General features: G+C 38.8%; 1 protein-coding gene across 1 annotated transcript; it reads left to right on the top strand.

The window, feature by feature from the left end:
• Window positions 1–7524: 7524 nt before the first annotated feature.
• LOC114561952 (voltage-dependent calcium channel gamma-1 subunit) lies at window positions 7525–21210 on the top strand. The gene is made up of 4 exons (XM_028588133.1): window positions 7525–8108; window positions 16264–16338; window positions 19745–19891; window positions 20074–21210. Exons 1-4 carry the CDS (start codon window positions 7871–7873, stop codon window positions 20304–20306), a joined length of 693 nt encoding a protein of 230 aa, XP_028443934.1. The 5' UTR covers window positions 7525–7870; the 3' UTR covers window positions 20307–21210.
• The last annotated feature ends 395 nt before the right edge of the window (window positions 21211–21605 follow it).

The following is a 21605-nucleotide window of genomic DNA, read 5'->3' as shown; positions in this document are numbered from 1 at the left end:
GGATGACAAAATAAACTCTAACCCTCGGTCAGGACTACTTTACTCTTTACTTATTCAGTCAAATACTGTGATTTCCTAAATAGTGACTGGGAAGACTCAACTTAGTAATTACAGTTAACTTCACTTTTAGACTTGCTTGTGGTTTATTGCAAAATATGAATTGAGATTTGCTCCACTGCGTTTGTTTTTCTCTATAAGGGAAGCATTTTAGCTAATGACGCGGGGCTGATGGGCCTGCTATGCTCTGCTATGAAACTGCGTGGCAAACAGTCGGGCAACCACAGGGTGTTAAAGGAAATCGGCATCAGCCAACTTAATGCTCGACTGAGCTAACAGGCTCCCAAATGCTCATCCAGACTTCAGAAAGCTTGTCTCCTTGTCTCCAAACAAGAACTGGAGCAAAGTGAGCATTGTTTGTGTGTGAAGGGTTAGTAAAAGTTCAAATTATTCATTCTTGGTACAGTACACACTTGATTGGGTTCCATGTCAGCTTCATGGTTAGTTTCCCAGTTGAATATTTTTTAGCAGCAGTTAGAATTGGTTTAATGTTGGTTAGTGAATCAGTGTGACGGCAGTAACAGTGTGTATTTTAACAAACAGTGCTATGAGAGGCCGTGCAGTCTCTGCAAAGCCTCTGCTCTCCCAGCTACAGTTGTCATTCAAGTCACTGATGTGGGGGGAAGGGGAAGCCTTGAATTAGAGTTGACTTATTTTTATTCTGTGTGTGTGTAATGTATCTTTGTTAAGCCAAACTGGTCTGCTGACAGTGTTCCCCATTCCAGTCCAGAATTAGAGATATTCTTCTTCACCCCTCTCCTCTGTCTATCACCCAGGCTGTTAAGCCTTGTAAATGTGAATGCCATGGACCCCCACTGGTATTTTCATCCACAAGAAAACCGTGTCTTTGCTGTCATGCATCAGTGAAAATGATCCTCTGGTCATTGAGATGAAAATGGCCGTGTCCCCTCTCCATGCATGGGTTAACATCGGTACCTCACTGTGCAGGACGGATACAATGTTTAATAAAAACGCTTTGGGGTCTCAGCTTAGGTTCTGCCTTTGTAACTTGATTTGCTGGCGTGACAAATGGTTCGGCAGCAGTTCACACTTCAGCTATCTTTACACTAAACCTGATGCACCCAATGCCATAACAAAGCATTTACAGCCAGCAATGGTTTTCTTAAAAAGCAATTAATCAGCTATAACTTTAGTAATTAAATGCTACTCAAAGATATTTTTGTGTTTGATGTTGTTATAGATCATACATCTTCTTTTGTAACACTTGAAAGAGATGACAACGGCTCATTGTTGAACAATATAATTACAAATATAATTGGATGTGTAAATGTTACAACAATTTGTATACAATTTGTGAAAACATTACCATGGGCAAAAAAAAAACAACCCACAGATGATGTCTAGTATAATATCTGAGAGTAATGTCCTTAATTTCTACTAGTGGTGAGAGCAACACCATAATCTACACCATGTTGATGCTTAAAGAGCAATGTCATTTATTACCAGCCGCATCAGCGATGCTTGTATTGTTTTCAGTTTGTGACACTGTGTGCATGCGTGTGTCAAAATTTGCTCTTTCAGACACCTGCTGAAATGAGACTACCACAGAGTTGGTTTTGAATACTAATACACAAACACACAGACACACACAAATACACACACTTTACGTGTCCGTGTAGTGGTGTCAGGCTGGTGTGATCACAGTACATGTTAGTTTAATTTTTCCTCCTGAAAGATTCCGTCTCCACAGACGCTCTCTCACCTCCCAAGTTCGTTTTGAAAATTTAAAGTGGCTAAGATTCCTCCCAGCAGGGGGCTTGATTCCTCCCTCCCTGTTGATATATCAGTGCCATGCTGTCGATCCAGTAACCACAGGCATCCATTAGCATGACATCTGTCACTGGGCTAAGACTGGATTAAGCCAGCAGCATTTGGAGCTTAACCCTTTTCATCTGCTATGACACATGAAAAACAACAGACTTCCATGGTGTTTTGTAATATATCCAATTATTTTTGCAATGTTTGCACAAATGCAGCTTATCTGATAGCAAGCAAACATCACTCACTGTAAACCTGTGAACAAACCCTTTAAACACACATTAATGTAAATGATTACATTGTATGACACATAACACAAAAATAAACTGTGGATGATATTAAGGCAACCAGATGAATAACATAAAATAATTTAAAATGATAAATTTGTAAATACAGAAGAGAATTTGGACCCTCTGACACCATTTCTTTTAATTCAAGTCAGAATACTGGTGAAATGTGTTTGTCTTTATAGTTTAAGTCATACTTGGGAGATTGGTGCAGAGAGATTTATGTTGCATTCTTTTTAAAGTCATTTTATTCATAATAGTTTTTTTTATAAACTTCTTGCACAAAACCCTTAACATTCTATGGTCTGCTTGGAACATTTGCATTGTCTGTTTCAGTTGAAGACTTATGTTTAATGATATAATAACATATAGGGCCTATCAATAATATATTATATATTGTACTACCGGGCCTGTAAATACAAAGTGTCTTTAATTATTTCCACGAGAGGTTTGTAATGTATAATTGTGATTGAACATCTCTTTGATTTTCTTTTAAGGCATGAAGTTTTCTCATTATAATTTATGATGTATGTGATTACTTTTTGAAATGATCCACTGAAAAAAAACCTAAGTATACTTTCAAAAAATGTATGAACACATTAATTAACATTTACTTTTTGTCTAATCTATATAATAACTAGTCAAGGAAGTTAAGTTTATTTGTATGGCCCAATATCACACACAACAACTCAATGGATTTTACCAATCTACAACAGCCATGGTTCTTAACCCAGCAATAAGTCTCTACGAAGAAAAGGAAAAACTCCCCCAAAGCTCTGAGAACACGATATGAAAAAATTGAAGGCTGGAGGTGCAGCAGTCAGTGATGTCAAGTGGAAGATGAAATCATTTAAACAGGATTCATGTGAAGAATGGCCTTCACAGCCCAATTGGCAATTTTGGCGTGGTGGCTTCACTCGGTAGGGATCATATGACGCACACTGGCACATGCACAATCATCAATCACAAACATCCCGAAATGAATCTTTGTATTATAACAATTTGATCAAACGGTCCAATAAAATTTGTCATATCATTAGATTATTTTATGCCATTCATGTGTTCTGGAGCCAACGGGCAGTCAGCAAGCTCGGCCAAAGGAAATCTCTAACATTAATGTACTTAAATCATACCATCAGCCACAAATAGTTTTTGTCGATGAGTCTTTGAGTCCATTGAGACCTTCAATCCAATGAGCTCCAGTGTCAGTGTTCATATCGAGATACCACATGTCAGACCATAATTCATGCTTTCCACACAATAAGGATTAACCCAATATAACAGCAGTTAACAGCCATGGTAGTTAATTCAAGTCCCTCACTTAATCTCAACATCATTGGAAAGACAGAATATAAAAGCCCACCCAACAAGAGGGACACTTTGACATGTGGCCGGAGGAGCCTTGGATCGGATCGCCAATCTTGTCGCTAAGGAGCCACCACTCTACCTCTAATCCCAAGCCACTCTAAATGCAGTTGTCACACACAAAAAGCCTTACTCATGGATTAACAATACACAAGAAAAAAAACACACATGCCTAGCAGCAGGGGGTCTACTGTACATTATGTAACTTCTTCGTAACAGCTGGAAAAACAAAATCTTCTGAGGAGCCACTTGTTGCTCTCATTTATAAAAGGTGTATAGGGAAAACCAAATCCTGCATCAAAAGAGTTAGTCATGATAGGAACCACAATCAATGTCTTATTGTTATCTTTGATTATTGCAACAATGCACGTCAATTTAAATTGTCATTTAAGTGAGTAACTGTGTTTAAAGATAAACTTGATAATAAGTATGATCCAAATTGCATTGTAGTGTAAGCATTCATACATCAATTATAAAAAAGTTGATTTTTCTCTGCAGTTTTTTATCCGGTGGATATAATTGATATAGCTTGTCAGCAACTACACCATGAAATAACAAATTCCATTCAATTACACATACTTGATACACATATTTGGGGTTGTATGCAGTGTTCAGAAATGAGATCCCATCATGTACAAGTCTAAAGCTAGACTGCACCTGGCTACATCAACACCTTTTCACTTTGTAAAGAAAAAAACCCTCTTTTGGATCAACTAAGAACAAAGATGACCGCGCAGTGATTTAAAACAGACATTAACTTTCCTAGAAGGTGATCAATGACTCTTCTTAACGTAACATTAGGGTGTTATCCTGCAATTGAGAAGCAGTCATGATAAGCCTGAATCAATGTAGCCTGTCCACTGTGATTACAATCAATATGGTTTAGTGGTTCTTTCCACACCATTAGATATTTGAAAAGCTAGAAGCTTCACTGAGGACTTAGACTTACACTTACAGCTCTGTTACAGCTCTCAATGCATATGTAAATAGCAACATTGAATTGGCATATGGATAGTAAGAATAGAATGATCGGTCATAAGTAAAAAGCCAAGTTAATGGCTTTTTATATTTGTGTTCTATATGCCAAGAATTGTTCAAAGGAAGTAAGGAGTAATTCTAGCCTATCCCAGTTCACATAGGGTAAGAGGCAGGATACACCGTGCCCAGGGATAGCACATAAAGGGAATCACAATTCACCAAACATGTATGGTAGGTGAGGACACCTATGTAGATACAGATAATCAGACTGAATACCATTTCACTTCATAAATTCCCAAAGAAAATCAAAGATGTGAGTGGTGATTCAGATGGCTGCAAACAAGCTAATGCACAATCCAGGACCTTTTTGCTGTAAGGTAACGGGGCTAACCACTGCACCACCGTGCCACCCTCCCTAAAGTCATATAGTAGGCTTCAGTTTTCAACAGGAGACATGCAATAATTGCATTAATGGGACTATTTGTAATTTGTCCATTACTGCACACAGACATTCCTCTGGCAGAAAGACAACAGGAAGATATCTTCATTTAGTAATAAACTTTTTCATGTAGTTGTCAAATCATCAGCATTAAAGGAAGATATGAGCATGTTTTCATAGTGTTAGACATAATTTCAGTAGTTTATGATGGTATTTTACTTATTATTAAATTGCTAATTTAGCTCACATATTGTGTAGCTCAAATCAGCTCAAGGCATCTTTTCAATGGACTCCACAAGGCCATCACAAACGAGATTAAAAAAAGGGTTTTGAACATTTACACATTAATCCAATTACCTGTTATTATCTCAACTACCTATTCGGAACTGAAAACAAAAGTGGAAAAATGGCTGAAATTATTACCCAAATGTCCATTACATTTGGAGCGCTGCTGCCTGTTGGATTGATGGATGATAATGGACACTTTGGGTTTACACACTTTCAATTTCCTGTCCAAATACTGTTGTTTTTTTGTATAATTCAGATAAACTGGACTGAACTGCAGTGTAATCTATCGTAAAGCTGCCCAAGTGGGGTCCTCATATTGTAATATCTCAGTGTGTAAAATGGCGAGTTAAAAAGCATCTTTGCCCATAGTGGCCGAAGCTACAAAAATATAGGACTTAGGTTGTTTAAAACAGTATAGCTGATAGCAATATGAATTACAATGTAAATGTCTGTTTCATTGATGTTTTGATTGAGGATCTGTGGAGAAGAACTACTACAATACTTTCTGGGACACAATTGGGTGAGTATCGTTGGCGGTGATGACTGACAGATCCCTCATCAGGAACATACACTCATGCATATGTTAGCTTGTCATGGGTGTGTAAGTTTGCAGTGATTTTGTCAATTTCTACTTTGTTGCCGTCACAACTTTAAATGGGCCAGGGATTAACTGTAGGGGAGTATTATCTTCTTCTTTTACAATAACAGCATACAGAGTACACATTCAAGTATTAATCAAGGACAAATCCAAGCACTTTCAATCCGTGAAAGTACAACTTTTTGTGATCTCCTTCCAGTTGTTTGGGGAAAAGACCAACACATTTACAATTTAATAGTTTTTTATTTATGTATATTTTATAAATGAACAGTCTTGTAAGCATCAGGGAGTGGGGTAAGAGCCTCAGAATCAAAGGGCAAGGGCTTGTTTCTCAACTCACGATTTTTGCACCACTTTCTAACAGAAAATGTTTGGACTTGTAGGAAAAGCACAGGTGTTACTAATAAGACTAACGATGGCTCTGGCTCTTCAAGTATTCCAGTAAGAGTGCCAGTGAGCAAGCATGCACAATCCTGAAATCAAAGCAGCTTAAAGGAATTCAGCCATTTATTTACACCAGTACTTTTCCTACTGTGGCGAGTTGAAATGTCTGCTGTAAAAAAAAGACTTTGACATTATTCTCAGCTCTATAAAAAACAGCAGAATGGTGGAGGGTCAAGCATTTTCTGGACAATTTGCTGAAGCAGAAGTAGACAAGGGGGGCATTGGAGCTTACAGAAGAGTTCTATATGCAGTTTTTGTTTATTTTGTTTTTTTTGTTTTCCTCGAGACCGCAGATGGTGGGGGGTAGGAGAGGGTTTTTGTTCTTGTTCAATTGTATTTGCATGTTCTGAATGTTCTAAATATAAAAAAAAACACAATAAAAAATGTATCTTAAAAAAAAAAAAGAAGAAGAAGAGTTCTATATGTGATTGTCTCTGTAATTGGGCAATATATAACGTATCCTCACATTATATCTGACTTTGTTATCATCACCAATTCTTCCAAGCAGTGAAATAACAGTAAAACAGCAGTGCACTCAACACTGTACCTGTCTGTTCATCCTAGCCTCATTTGCAGGAAACTTTACTTTACATGGCAAAACAAATATGGAAACCAATGTTTTTCTTTTGAGATTGGTATTGTACTATAGGACCTTTAGAGTGACTTCTTCACTTATAATCCCTCGTACAATGACGTTAGCAGGAAAAATTGCAGAAAAAGATTATCAACAGAAGGACATCAGTTAAAGATGAATGTCGTTACTTATTTCACCTTTTACAACCACTTCTGACTGTAGAGATGGCACACTGAGCATCTCGATAAAGAAACAGTTGGTCTCTGGACTATAAGACATAGTGTTAGGTGAACATCCTAACAGGAATTACTAAAAGCAGTATTGTTCCATCAGGGAAACTCTACTGTTGTCTGACAGCTGGAGCCTTGCTGCTGCTCTTTGTAAACACGTTTCCAGAGACAAATCCACACGAGGCGGTGTTGTAGTGAGGCCAAGAGTGAAAACACAGCCACTGTAGATGGATGGAAACTAGATGTAGGGAAAACTATTCTCACAATGCTGAAGAATCCATTTTGAAAGTTGCACATATAGAAACTGTTTATGTGAGTCCACTTATTATGGCACGTCCACCCTCTGGCACTGTAACCGGATAAGCAGACAGCCTGACAACTTGACTCACCAGTCACATTTATAGCATCTCCCCAGCAAAACACCTACCAACACATGCAGCATTCCCCACACCCATTGCCCACCAGACAGTTGGTTTGGTCATCAACTTTCTTGATCTATCTCAACAGCTGTAAGTCTAAACTTGCATCCCCTCAGTTGTACAGCAACTCATAGTGAGTAGGGAAAAGGGGACATTAAACTAGGACAGAATAGTCTGGCCCCTTTCCCTTCGAACCAGAGGCACAGATTTGCGAGAGGGAGAGAGAAGACACTTAGGCGGGGAGAGAAAAGGAGAAGAGACTTTGTGGGAAGCTTGCTGCAAAAGAAGACTGAGAAAAGAAGACCCTGGGACACAGACCCTGTGTGTTGCAGAACATCTAATTTTATCAATTTTTTTTTTTTTTCATCAGGGGAAGAATATTCACTGAACAGAAATCTCAATACCTGGAAACATGCACAGGCGCACAAAGATAAAGATTGCCATCTTCGTGCTGTTGGTGGGTATGGCTTGCATGTTCACAGCGGTGGTAACGGACCACTGGGCAGTGCTAAGCCCACGGGTGGACAAAGTCAATGAGACTTGCGAGGCGGCCCACTTCGGCCTGTGGAGGCTGTGCAAGAAGTATATTTACATCAGCTCGGAAAACTTTGAGCAGGGGCAAGTCTGCGGACCCATCAGCCTGCCTGGAGGTAAGAGAAAATCTAAGCAAAACCGTTCTCTAACTGGCAGATAAAATGACATTAGGCTACTATATGAATATTGTTTGTCTGTGACTGTGAGGTGCCTCTATGCAATCCGGCCCAAAGCTCTGAGGTAGGAAGCTTCTAAGAATAGAGGTCCTGATGCAGGAAATTACATTTTAAAAATCCTTAAACTTCCTCGTGAAACAGAATGAAGATCCTATTCTGAGTGACATGCATTGAGCCGTCCATAATGTAATAAACTTTTTTTGACACTGAAAATAGTTAGATTTTTCGTCTGAAACATAGGAAATAATTCAAATTTTTGTTAGTCGTCAGTGGTGTTGAAATGCCTCGGTCTAACACATTAGTTTGTGAGTGTAGGCCATGTTTAGATATCTTGTGTTGGTTTGCAAGTCTGCCACTGATCCTCATTCAGTTGGTTGATGCTCCCCACTGCCCCTCCTTTGAATAAGCCAGAGGGTAAAGGGTGGAAACAACATTCAGCCAGATCAAGGCCACGTGACAAGGCCTTGATAGGAAGCTATCAGTTAACTGTTAAGAATTAACCACGGTAGATATTTGACATCAACCAGAGATGGCCAAGCATGAGCAATGGAGTCCCAAGAGGCTGCAGGCTTAACCTAACTTCAAACACCACAACAGCTGATTTTACTGGTTTACTGATTGGTGTCTCCTTGAGTTATTTACTGGTAAAAACCAGCCAGCATATACAATTGATGATCCATACACTGTACCGGACATAATACAGACACTATATAGGACATCCTAAGGAAATTCACTCTAAAATAGTCCATAATAGTCCACAATCAGTGATGGAAAGTAACTTAGAACATATATACAATTTTGATGTACTTTAATCCAGTATTTCCTATGGTAACACATTATTTTATAGGTTCCATAGTTCCCTAAGAATTTATAAATGATGATAGATGATAAAAGAATTTATAATTTATTAAATTATATTTAATTTAATAACAAAAAATAACAAAAACTGAAATGTCATTTAATTATTAATTACAATGCGACAACATTTTCAACTGGTACACTTCCAATTGATTCCAATTCATTATTAGCGTAAACGTTCAGCTGAAATAAATATGTAAAATGTGTTTTTCTGTGTAACTGTGAATTACAGGCAGCATACAATTAAACAAATATGAAGAATTATATACACTTACATTGATTTAAGTTTCAGATTTGGTTTAAATGAATCAGTGTCAGTTTCTCCAGTCATTAAGACTTCAGTCCTAACTCTTCTAAATCAACAACAGTGTCAAAATACTGTCTCTATTTTCTTTATAATTAGTCCCAAATCACATGCTGCTGACAGTTATGGTATATTGGAATACAAGAATTTTATGGATTAGGTTGTGGTATTAATAATATTAATGCTATATCTCCCTCTCCCACCACAGTCCTGATGCTGACATAATGTGATGAGATAATAGGTCCTATGTAGAACAACAAGAACGCTTGCTACGAATGTCTCGAAATAAACTTTATATGATAACAGATGCTCTTACAGCTGCTTGAATAAATGGATGTAAACAGTGTTGAGCAGTTGCTGTCTAGCAGTCACTCATGTCTCAGTGGCTTGTATGAGTCACTCATCTGTAGAACAGCGCTGGCAAATTGACTGTTAGAAACCATTATCCAACTGTTGATTGTTATCTGACCTTGCATGTCGCTTTATGTAAATTAGCCTTCTCAACTTCCCACCAAATTTGTACAACTCACAAAGCAGAGAGGAACCGGTGGTGGCTGTTAGACTTTTGGGAATCCCAAACACTGTCTGCACTGCAGGGCCATTCCAGGAGCAGATGAAATGTCTGAGGGTGGTTCACATGTGCAGACATGGCAGGCATGTGCTGAATATACTAAATCAGCTCAGCCCAGCCAGGCATGCAGGGAATTCATCAGATTGTAAAGTCAAGTGACAAATGTTTCTAGAATTTTGATCTGCACTTACACTTACATACAGACTGACAGTGGTGATCTGTGTATGTATATATATATATATATATATATATATATATATATATATATATATATATATATATATATATATATATGCAAAGAGCCAGAACTTCTTTACTAGCCACTCTTCCTAACACAAGGCAAGTGGCTTTCATGTCTATAAACAATACATATGATTTGTGATGGCGTCTTGGCAGCCTTTATTCAAGAAGTAAATCCATCAGTCTCCAAGGGTTTCTCCCGGCCCAATTGCTGTATTTGGACAGGAACATTATTGTTTATCATAGCCACACGTCTTCAGAGAGGTGTCAACCTATGATCCAAAGCGGGACTTAAACAGTATGAGGAGGTCCCTCTCGCTGTGAGACACTCATCTGGAAAATATGGGATTAGATGTTGTTTCATCTACTGCTGACAAAGCGCAGATGGTGAAATGATCTCAGAAAAACTTTCATGCATATTACGCAGACTTTCATTACATGTCCTTTCAGCTCAAAGAAAGAAAGTTTACCTGAGGGCTATTTTAGTTTTAGGTTCTATACTCTGTGTTGTCCTGCTTTCTTTTCATATTGGAATCTATTTTTATACTTTCTGAGCTGCTGTGAGCCTTAAACCTACATTATGTAATTTTTTTGAGTTGATTCTTTGCAAAAAACCTTTGTTCTTTCACAAATATGTGCTCATGCATGTGTAATTACTTCCACCAACTAATCAAAGTATTCTCGTAAGCGTGGAATCTGCCATTTAGAATCATTCAGAATACATACGGGCGAGTCGCTCGAATGACAGCCAGCATGTTGCGCCTCCATCTTTAAAATACATTAGCCAAAGAGGGACATACCCATAGACATTTAAAGAAATGGACAATGTGACGCCGTAGATTTCCACGGAGACCAGTGAAGTCTATTAGAAGCACTTTTCCGGTGATGGCTGAGCGTTACTGCGCAGCCTCCCACTGAGCTTGACGACGTAGATGTGACGTGAGCAACCTGTCTGAAAGTTGTAAGTCTTCTGGTAGCTGTGCCAAGAGAAATCTCAATCATTCAGAATCTTGAGACGGAGAGTGTAGGTATATGTCAGGAGATAACATAGGCACAGGCTAATTATTGCTATCTAAAATGCTAGTTAACATTAGTAATTAAAAAAAACAGCTAATGTAAGTCCAAACTGCCTGCGAGCTTCTCCTGTACTGTACGGTAATTCCTCTACTATGCGACAGTAAGTCGTGTGGTTATGACACACTCGTTAGCCTATTTTTACAAAAACGTCTGCTACAGAGCCATAACGTGAGATACAAGGTAATGAAGCCTTTTATACATTGTCGTGTTTCTTTAGAAATAAACAATGGACAAATAGAGTCTTTAAACGCTTCAGATGTAAAGTTATTTGCTGTAAAAGTGGCGCCAAAATGAATGGCAGTCAATGGGATGCTAACGCCGGGTGATGGCTTGTTAGCAACAAAATGACTCCATAGGAGGTACGCTTTGTGGAGCGGCAAAGCAACACGACCAAAGTTAATATTGGAGTGGCTACAACAGCTGCGTGTAAACGATGGAGATACTAAGAGCTAATTTCGGGTTCGGCCACCGTAGCAGTTAAAACGCAATCGGAATGGGAGGGGCTAGAAAGTAATATTCAGTTGGTTGTCATATACAATTTCACCACTAGATGGGAGAAATTCTTACACAATGTAGCTTTAAATAAGCACAATGTAATTCTTACACAATGTAGCTTAAAATAAGCAACATTAGCTATGTTACAATGCTCCTCTTAGCCATAGCATACAAAAATGTACTTTATAATGCTCTAATGTATTCACCATGGTTACAGGAATAGAAAGGGTGTGATTTATTTAATGATATTGTGCAAACTGCTCAGCAAGCAGTCGTTGTGGTTCTAAATATATGCCACGTAAATACTCAGCTGTTCTTGGATGGTAGCCGGGAGGGTCAAGTGTTCACACCAAGTGTAGTGGTCCTCTGAGTGACGGGGCCGTCTGGAAGAGTCAGGCATAGCTCTGAGGCCTACTGTCCCACCAAACTGTCCCCACGAGACCGTCCTGCAGCTTCACGTCTCCGTGCAGCCCACACAGTCACTCAAATTACTTTACACTCCGTGGTGATGGGACACACAGTCCAAAAAAAAAAGTGGTACCACTGGTATTTTGCCTTTATAGGCACTCTGAATACCTTCCAACCCAGGGACAGGCATCATATGGGGATGGGGAATGGCTGGTGATGGCTTTAACGCTTATATAGACATGTGTCCCCATGCTTCTGTAGGTTTATAGCTGAATCAAAGCTCAAAATGTCTTACATGGAGTGTGCTCAAACTTACAGAGCCCGACAGGTATCAGAAGTAAAATGTAGAGTTAATGTAAACATAATTTCATGAATTAAAACATTTTGAGAATGATTTATCAAAAATGTTTTAAACCTGCCAGGCTTTGTAGCAAAATACACACATTTTAGTGGCATGTACAACATAATTGGAGTTGTCTTCACTTGTGTTAGCTGATAGACCTAAGGAAGGTTACGACACCCAAAGAAAGCAGACAAAACAAAAACCTAGTCTTAGAGTTCCAGACCAATCTTAGCTCCAGCCATAGACGGTGCCCACCAAAGCTATAAAAAGTGTGATCTGTGAAGTGCAGAAATGATGCTAATCCGATGTCCTCTCCTGATCTTTGGAACGATGATGGATGGCTTTATTATGAACAAGAGAGGCTTTAGAGAGCTTGTCAGCAGATCCTAGCAGGGAGAGGACCAGCAACAAGTGGTGCAGCAGTGCGTGTGAGTGTGTTTGCCTGTGGCAGCATGCTTCTACAAATGAATACAGATTAGTATGTGACCACCAGCTTGTCTCTCAAATGTTTTCGTTGAAGCTTGCACTTTAAAGATGGCACAAAAAGGTGTAACTAGGCACACAACACACATCCAGTCACATGTGGGAATAAAGCTGCTTGTTACAGATAATGATCCCAGTGCATCCACTCCAAGGCTTAATACAGGATGAGTGGTTCCACTTAAACATAGGCCTACATAACAAACCACACATGCATATAGTGAATGTAGAGCCACTACATTCACTAAAAGTCTAAGAACTACCTGCTGGTAGTTCTTAGACTTTTACATATTGGATGTAAAAGTAAATCTTTTCTTAGCCCCAGATGAGACCATGTTTCCTGCCATTGAAAGAGTTGTCTGGTGTTACAGAGAAGTGGTAAAGTAGAGTTTAGCGGTGGATTCGCATTTTCTTACAAACATGAATATTCACAGTTTTTGGAAATGAGTGAAGTTCAAAGATATTTTTCAGCATACCCTTTGAATACAAGGTTTGTCTTAGAAGCACAACTAGTTGACAAGCCTCTGTCACACCCTCATATGTGCCTTTTATAGTGAAAACAATGCAGCTTGTTGCTTAGTAACAACCTCTTTTTTATGGCCAGTTCCTGCCCTCATTCATAAAAACATCTTCTTTTGTGTTGGCCCAGAGCAATAAAAGCTTGTAATGTCAAAGGAGTTTTTTTGTAAACATTGCAATGTTGACTTGGCTTTGGAAAAATATGATTCAGAGATATTGTTTGCATCTATTATATCATTTTATATTACTCTGTGCTATTTTCTGATGGAGCCATCTGACATCCCTTTTAGCTTATTTGCAAGGTTTCAAGGGTACACTGGAAAATGATCTACCATTTGAGCACGGCTCACCAAGCTCTTGCAGTTATACGATACCATGCAGTACTGCATATTTTCACATGAAAGCATTTCACTGATGTCCCATGATAAGACTGTATGTAAAAGGGGATTAGGAACATGCACGTGAGTGCAGACCTCATAGCATAACCAAGATTATTGATGTGCACTTGACATTGATTGAGATTAAGTGACAGAATGATCAGGTGTTACATCTAAAAATGTTTTATTGGCATTACAGTCTTCTGCTTTCATGTAGTGATGCCTCAGTTGTTAAGCGTGAGCCACCCTGTGTGCACTTGATCATACATGTTTAAAGCCTTGAAGTAGTATGTGGCATGATGTAAGTCAAATGTTATCAAGATCTGACTGGAAACCAAACCTGTTTTGTCTTTTATACACTTGGCATAGCATCACGTGATCATCACATAAAGCGGCCTGGCTTTGTGCAAATCTCCAAGGTTCAACACCTCGTATGCTCGAAAAAAAAAGACAATATTATTGTGATGTCGGTTGTAACCATTTTTACTTTGACAGTCAAACCACACAAAGCAGAACAGGATCTGCATGGTATCACGCAACCACTTCAGTGATAATAATGTCTGTGGGTATGTCAATCTGTGAGATGCTTTTGGAAAAACAATGAGAAAGATCTTAGACAGTATGGAGTGTTCAAAGTATCATATCCATATGGTGCAAAAGTATTTGGGGCAAAGCTTGATAACTGGAATTTATCCATCTATCTATGTTTATTAATTACTGTATATAGTACAGCAGATTAATGGTATATTTCAATAGAATCGTTCAAATTGGTATAGAAGCATGAAATTTGGCACAGATACTCTCTAAGGGTCACTTTTTGGGAAAAAGGCATTGGCCACCCAAAAAATCAAACAGTGATGTAGGCATAACATTTTGTGAAAATACTCTCTTAAGAATGTGTTTTTTGGAAAACGGTGCTGGTCCCTCAAAAATTCAAGATGGCAACCTTTTTTTCAAGATGGCCGCCATTTCTCTTGAATCCTTTCATACATTTTTTATAGAAATGGTGGCCATCTTGAAAATGATCGCCATCCTGAATTTTTGAGTTTTTCCAAAAGAGTGTTCCTTGAAGAGTATTTCTGCCTAATTTTATAATTGCATCACCATATGAACAATTGAAATAATTAATATTCGACAGGAACGGTGGCCATCTTTAAAAATGGCGGCCATCTTGAATTTTTGAGGGACAAACATCTATTTCCATTATCATGTCCTTTAGAGAGTATTTGTATCAAATTTTATGCTTGGATCACTGCTTGAATCATTGATACAATAAGCATTGAATAGCAATGGCGGCCATCTTGAAAAATGGCCGCCATATTGAATTTTTGAGTGGCCAACGCCTTTTTCCAAAATAGTGGCCCTCAGAGAGTATCTGTGCCAAATTTCATGCTTGTATACCAAAGTGAACGATTTTTTTACTAATCTGCTCTACTAATAGTAAGTGTAGTGAAAGAATACATGGCCCTAAATGATGACGAGTTTACAACAAAAGCAAACAAAAGCTGTTCATGACATGACAACTTTGATAATGATTTGGTTTATTTGCCAGGAGCTCAAATTTGGTTGAACTTAGGCACCTTGATATAAATTAAAGACAGATTTTGGTCAACGCAGTTAAGTGAATCAAAGAATGAGCACACAGCAGAAATCTTTCACACAACAGACTGGTCATCAGAGTTGAAAGCAGTTAAAGGCTTCCATCACGGTGCCATTTTAATTAACAAATTAACTATTGTAGTCATTTCTCCACTACATGACCCTTTTTTAAGGTCCCCTCACTTTTTATGAATAAAGCATGTATTTGCATATGAGGACATTTAATTAATGTGATGAAATTTCATGACAAGGCACTGAATCAAATCAACTGAAGTTTTAATTATTAAAACGTAATTTCAGACCAAATGAATGTGAAAAGCTCATGGTGACGAACCCACAGAGAATTATCTATTAATTAAAGAGCGTCATAGCATTTTTTCAGCTCATTGTTTTGGATTTACAGCCAACAGAAACATTGTACTGTTTTGATTCAGTCTCAATGTTCTCACCAACAACATTAACAGCAGTGAGTAGCTGTTTTCAGCAAAAAAGCTCTAAAAACCTACATCTACCTGCCCAACACCAAACTGCATACAGACACAGTTAGTGACTAGTTAGTCAAACATTTAGCAGCTGAAGAGCCAGATATTTCCCTCAAGAGTTGGTGGAGATCAAAACAGAGCTAAAATAGAGTGAATATTAGCTTACAGTCAGGTGGCAACAAATGTTACTTTAAATAAATGATAATGTTGCTCCGTCTGTGCTGGTTAATATAGGCACTTTACATGGTGATGTCAATGTTGTGTTGTGTTTGTCCAAGTGGCCAACATTTTGATTGATGTAGGTGTAACTTTGAACAAAAATTATGTTCTTTCTTTTCACAGAGGAAAACTGCTCTTACTTCAGACACTTCACTCCAGGGCAGGATGCTGAGATATTTGAACATAAAACACAAAAAGGTAGGTTTCTGTTTGTGGTTCCCCAAAGGTGATTACTTTCAGTCTAAATATGAGAAAAATTAGAGATTCTTTTGTGAATTCATTTTTTGTCGTTGAAATATGTTCCTTAGCACATCCCAGTCTGTGGGAAGTTGAACAAAAAGATGGCAGCATCACATATTCCCAACTGAGCTTACCTTCTGCTGCTGCTGTTGCTCTCTGTGGATTCAGATTTTCATTCATGTTTCACTTCTGATCATCGGTCTCACAGCAGGTGCAATGGAACAGCTGTCAATGACAAAACTCTCCATAGGACATGAAGGAGTCCTGGGTGAAAGGCAATTGGATTTTCCTTTACCTTTTCACAGCCCTTTGTCCAGCTGGCAAAAAGTCAACGTGCTTACTCAGGTCATTACTGGCAAAGCTTTATGTCCCACACCTTCTCTTTTTGCAAAAAAGAGCCCATATATGCAATGCATTGGCACTGCATTGTATGTGATATATCTATACTTTAATAGTGTGCCTCAGACTTTTTTGTCAGAAATTATATTGGCAGATGTTGATGCACATAGGATACTAATGCTTTTTTGAAAATGTAACAGCTTTTTGTTGAAGTTTGTTTCCGTAATGATGGTTGCTGGCTGGGGTCAAATTTAACTCACTAAGTCACAGAATTCACAGTGTGTACTAACACAAGGCAGACAGTGTTTCATACATGGTGCCTCAAGAAAAGTGCAATACATTAACTGTACATACAGTACAGTCAATATTTCAGAACTGCGTGTGTGTGTGTGTGTGTGTGTGTGTGTGTGTGTGTGTGTGTGTGTGTGTGTGTTTGTTCTAGTCCCCATTCCCTCCATCTTCCATTCCTTCCATCCTCTCTCCAGTGACCCTGTTAAAGCTGTGACCATCCTGAGCTCCCAGCCAGCGCATGTTGTATGACAGCCCTCCCATTTAATGTGCGTTAGGGGGCTGAGCACATGTGGAGCACTGTCACACTCAATTATTAGGGTGTAAATGCAAGTTAGTCTTGTACACCCTCCCACACCATAAACTCAGAGATGCTAATGCAAGAATACATAGGTACTCCTCCCCCATCCTCACACCACACACACACACACACACACACACACACACATGCAGCATCCCAGCGCTGATGGCCAGCCCTTGAGAGACACACTGCAAGTTTGCAGGAATGATTGCAGCACTGACCTAAGTTCCCTGTCATGTTATTCACTCTTGACTGAGCCATTTGGCTATACCATAATGGTGCATGAGGTTGAATGAGCATAGTAGATGTATGTCACCAAAGGCCATCCATTCATACAAGGATCTTACATGTGTCTGCCATAGGGAGTGCGCAAGTAGAAAATAAATGAAGTGTAATGAAAATCTGACAGTGAGAATAGTCAAGGATGCTGTAGGAATGGATCTGGGCGTTTGGAGGTTCTTCATATCTTTTATAAACAAAAGTAAAACTATGCGAATATCTACATGAACTGTATTATGTGGGCTTGAGTGAAAATGAAGTACCATGCCCATGTTAAGGGACATATCACCCAGTGCAACAGTGTGTGGTTTTAGACAACACTGGAGTTCTATGGCACAGAGGAATAAAATACATCAGGCTTTGGCTGCGCAGGCAAGACTTGTTAGTAGAATCAATTTATTGTTGGTTTTGATCTTTTTATGGGATTTGTTGACTATAACAAAAATATAGAACATCACCAGGCTTATTAAGAAGGCAATAATCTTTACATTCAAATTACAAATATACTATATAAATGTAATATGTTTACTGATACAGGGCGTCTGTGTAACAGGAACAGCAGCTGGTTTGTTTTTCCGATCACAGTCGGATAGGATGTGAGGCCTTTGATCTGCCGCCTGTTCGCCTGTGAACCATGCCCAGGGGAGAGGCACTCCTTTGGGGGGAGAGAGCCTTCATCTTCTGCTAGCAGGGGAGGTTGGGCCGCACCCTGAACACTCTGTGTTCACTGAGATACTGCACGTCTGTGGAGCTCATTGGCTAAATCACCAAAGTTTCTCAACACCAAGAGCAAAGTAGACGTAGAAAGATACCAGTGTTTCAGTCATTCTTTCTGGGCGTACATTTACTCGTTTGAGTAATGTTTTTTACAAACTACAGTGCTAAGCTGTTTGGGAAATAACTGAGCATTTAAAAAATAGTAAACTACATTTGAACCCTTTTTTCAAGATTTATGTATGTACAGAAACCAAACAGCTTGGGGTGCACCACACAAGGTAGAAAAGTCTCAGAAGACAAACTAATGCATTGTTGTCTGGTCTTCGGAATGGAATTTGTTGACAATAAGAAAGACATAGAATAAGGCCATCCTAATCTTCTAAGCCTAAACTGATACAAATTACTTTCTCTCAAAAACAGACACCATTAGAAAATTGTTTTACAAAAACAGCTAATCTCTAAAGCAGGGTTGTCAAACTCATTTTCACTAGGGGCCACACTGGAAAAAGTGAATCACACCAAGGGCCGGACATGTAGAGTTTATTGGCATGCTTTTTGTTACTGCAGGTCACTTTTTTTATATTTTGATAGCTTTTTTTCCTCATTTTTGTTGTTTTTGTGGCTTGTCACCTTTTTGTAAATTTATTACTTTTTCCCACATTTTTTGTACGCTTTTTGTCACATTTTTGTTGACATGAAGCCCTACAAAAGTCATCAAAAGAGTTCCTTCTGGGGGAATTTCTGAGTCTCAGAGTCAGCAAATCTGCCATATTCTGCTTTGAATGTCACGTAATTGCAGTTTAAAAAACACTTTCTTGTGTTTTTGGTTTGGTGCACAACTAGGTGGGCCAAAATGTATTGTGAACCCAAATTGATATACGGTCCGGATCTAAATCTACAAGGGGCCGGATTTGGTCCGCGGGCCTTGAGTTTGACACATGTGCTCTAAAAGATCCAGGATAACATTGGATCAAATTATAAAACAAACTGGGGTGTGACAAAATAATATCAAAAAGGTTTTGAAAATGCCTCAGCCTTGAAAAAAATGTGTGGGAATTTTGGCTTCAAACAATTAAACAACAAATTAGTTGTCGTCCCCAACTACCCAAGAGTATGCGTCTTTTCAATAATTCATACTGCTCGTTAAAGCAGTGTCCTACTATTCATTGTAGAAAATGTGATGTGTCTCATGTGCTGCCCAATCACTACTTGACGTCTTTGTATTTCTGAATCAAAGAAATACATTAAATGGTGGATTCAGCCCTTAGGTTTTGGCCTAATTAAAGCATTCCTAAAAGGATTGGTTTGTGGCTTTACTGATAAATAAAAAAAAAAAAAAAAATTTCACTCCAATATATCCAATATACATGTGAACAATGTGAAATGACATCAATTTTTTGTCACTGGATTGTACAGGACTCTTGGTCTCTTTCTTTCCAGAGTACAACATCTCAGCTGCAGCCATTTCCATCTTCAGTCTAGCCTTCATCATCCTGGGGTCTCTGTGTTTGATGGGATCTTGTACCGGTAAAGGCAAAGGAAGAGACTACCTCCTCAAACCTGCTGGCATGTTTTTCGCATTTGCAGGTGAGTTCCGTTAACCAACACAGTATCAATTTCCTTGCAGTGTTTGGAATGCAAAAACCTGACTTTGCCTTCATGATTATGCATCCTGTTAGAGCACGGCAATCTGCACATTACCACAGGTGTTACTACAGTACAAGCTGTACTACCAAACTCATGTTTACACATCTCTCTCTCCTGCCCAGGTCTCTGTGCCTTCATCTCAGTGGAGGTGATGCGTCAATCAGTCAAACGCATGGTCGATAGCGAGGAAACAGTCTGGATTGACCACTACTACGCCTGGTCCTTCGCTTGTGCCTGCACCGGCTTTGTCCTCCTCTTTCTCACTGGCATCGCGCTCCTGATCCTGTCCATGCCCCAGATGCCCAGGAATCCATGGGAGACTTGCATGGACGCCGAGCCGGAGCAAGTCGAGTGATAGCTAGACAGACAGATGAATACAGGATATGAGGAGAGTGACTGCGTCTTTTGTTTTGAGTACAGATGTTAGATGTCATTTCAAGAACAAGAGCTGGTCATAAAAGGATAACGCCATGATGACAGAAACTGGTTTGGGGGTTGATGGAGAGTAGCGATGATGGGAGATTTACCTCGCTGCAATTATACAACTTGAATATGGGGCTTCTGTCGGAGTTTTGAATGTTTGCGTTATCCTGGATGCCTACCCAGAGTGTAAATATAGAAGCCCTCTCCTACACCTCCTTAGGTATGTTGGAGATCAGAGCTCAAATCTGACCTGAGGCCTAAAAACCACCATAGCCTACTTCTCAGAAACTTGGTCCAAATACCATTGGCAATTATTTGTTAGCACTTTTAGTATGCTTCCATTTTTCTCTACAGCTCTAATTATTTACTGCCAGAGTATTTAAAAAGAAATGCAAAAAATTATTAATCACATGCCACTGTTATGTGACATGGTCTAGTTTGGTCTCTCAAATGTCATCATTATGCACAACTTAGTTAAAAAGACATTAAGATTTGAGATGAATTTACATTTTGAGAATTTAGTGCATACAGTTATGGCCTGACATCTACAGTAAATTACTTTATGTGATTTTATGTACTGCATTATGTATGATATCTTGTACATATCTAATTTTCATCCATTGATTTTTGTATGGGATCGCTCAAGGAATCACTTACTTACTTACTTAGGTCTCTTACTTAATTGATATTTCTTATCAATTAAGTAAGAAAAGTCCAGACATATGTATTCAAATGTTAAGTTTTATATTTCTAAGATGTATTAAGAGCCTTTAAAGATGAAGAATCTCCCAGTAAAATAAGAACGTCATAAATAAATGATTTTGAGCAAAGCAGTAGCACAGAGCGGGTTTGTGTGTATGTGTGTGTGTGAGTGTGTATGTGTATGTGTATGTGTGGCACGCTGAATGCTAAACACCCACACAGTCTGCAGCAATGATCATGTTGGAAAAGGTTCAGCTCTAGCAGGTGCACATACAAGGCCTTTTACTTTTCGTTTACAGCTTCCAAACCAAACTGATACAATAATAGTCTCTGTTCGTTTTTATGCGTCATCATGACCCATTGAAACGTGGCAAATTGGTATTTGCATCAGAGGATGTTACAGCATTTTCTCTGTTTGGAAAATATGTACAGAGATCACAAAAAATCCCAACCTTTGACTCCACGTGCAGACAGTGTCAGCTTAGCTGTCGTTATCTCAAATGAAAATAATAACACACTGTTTTGTTTC

The sequence above is a fragment of the Perca flavescens genome, chromosome 2, assembly GCF_004354835.1.
Source record: "Perca flavescens isolate YP-PL-M2 chromosome 2, PFLA_1.0, whole genome shotgun sequence".
In the NCBI taxonomy this organism is placed as follows: Eukaryota; Metazoa; Chordata; class Actinopteri; order Perciformes; family Percidae; genus Perca; species Perca flavescens.
Note: the sequence above shows the minus strand (reverse complement) of the source record. Positions and strands in the feature narration are given on the sequence as shown.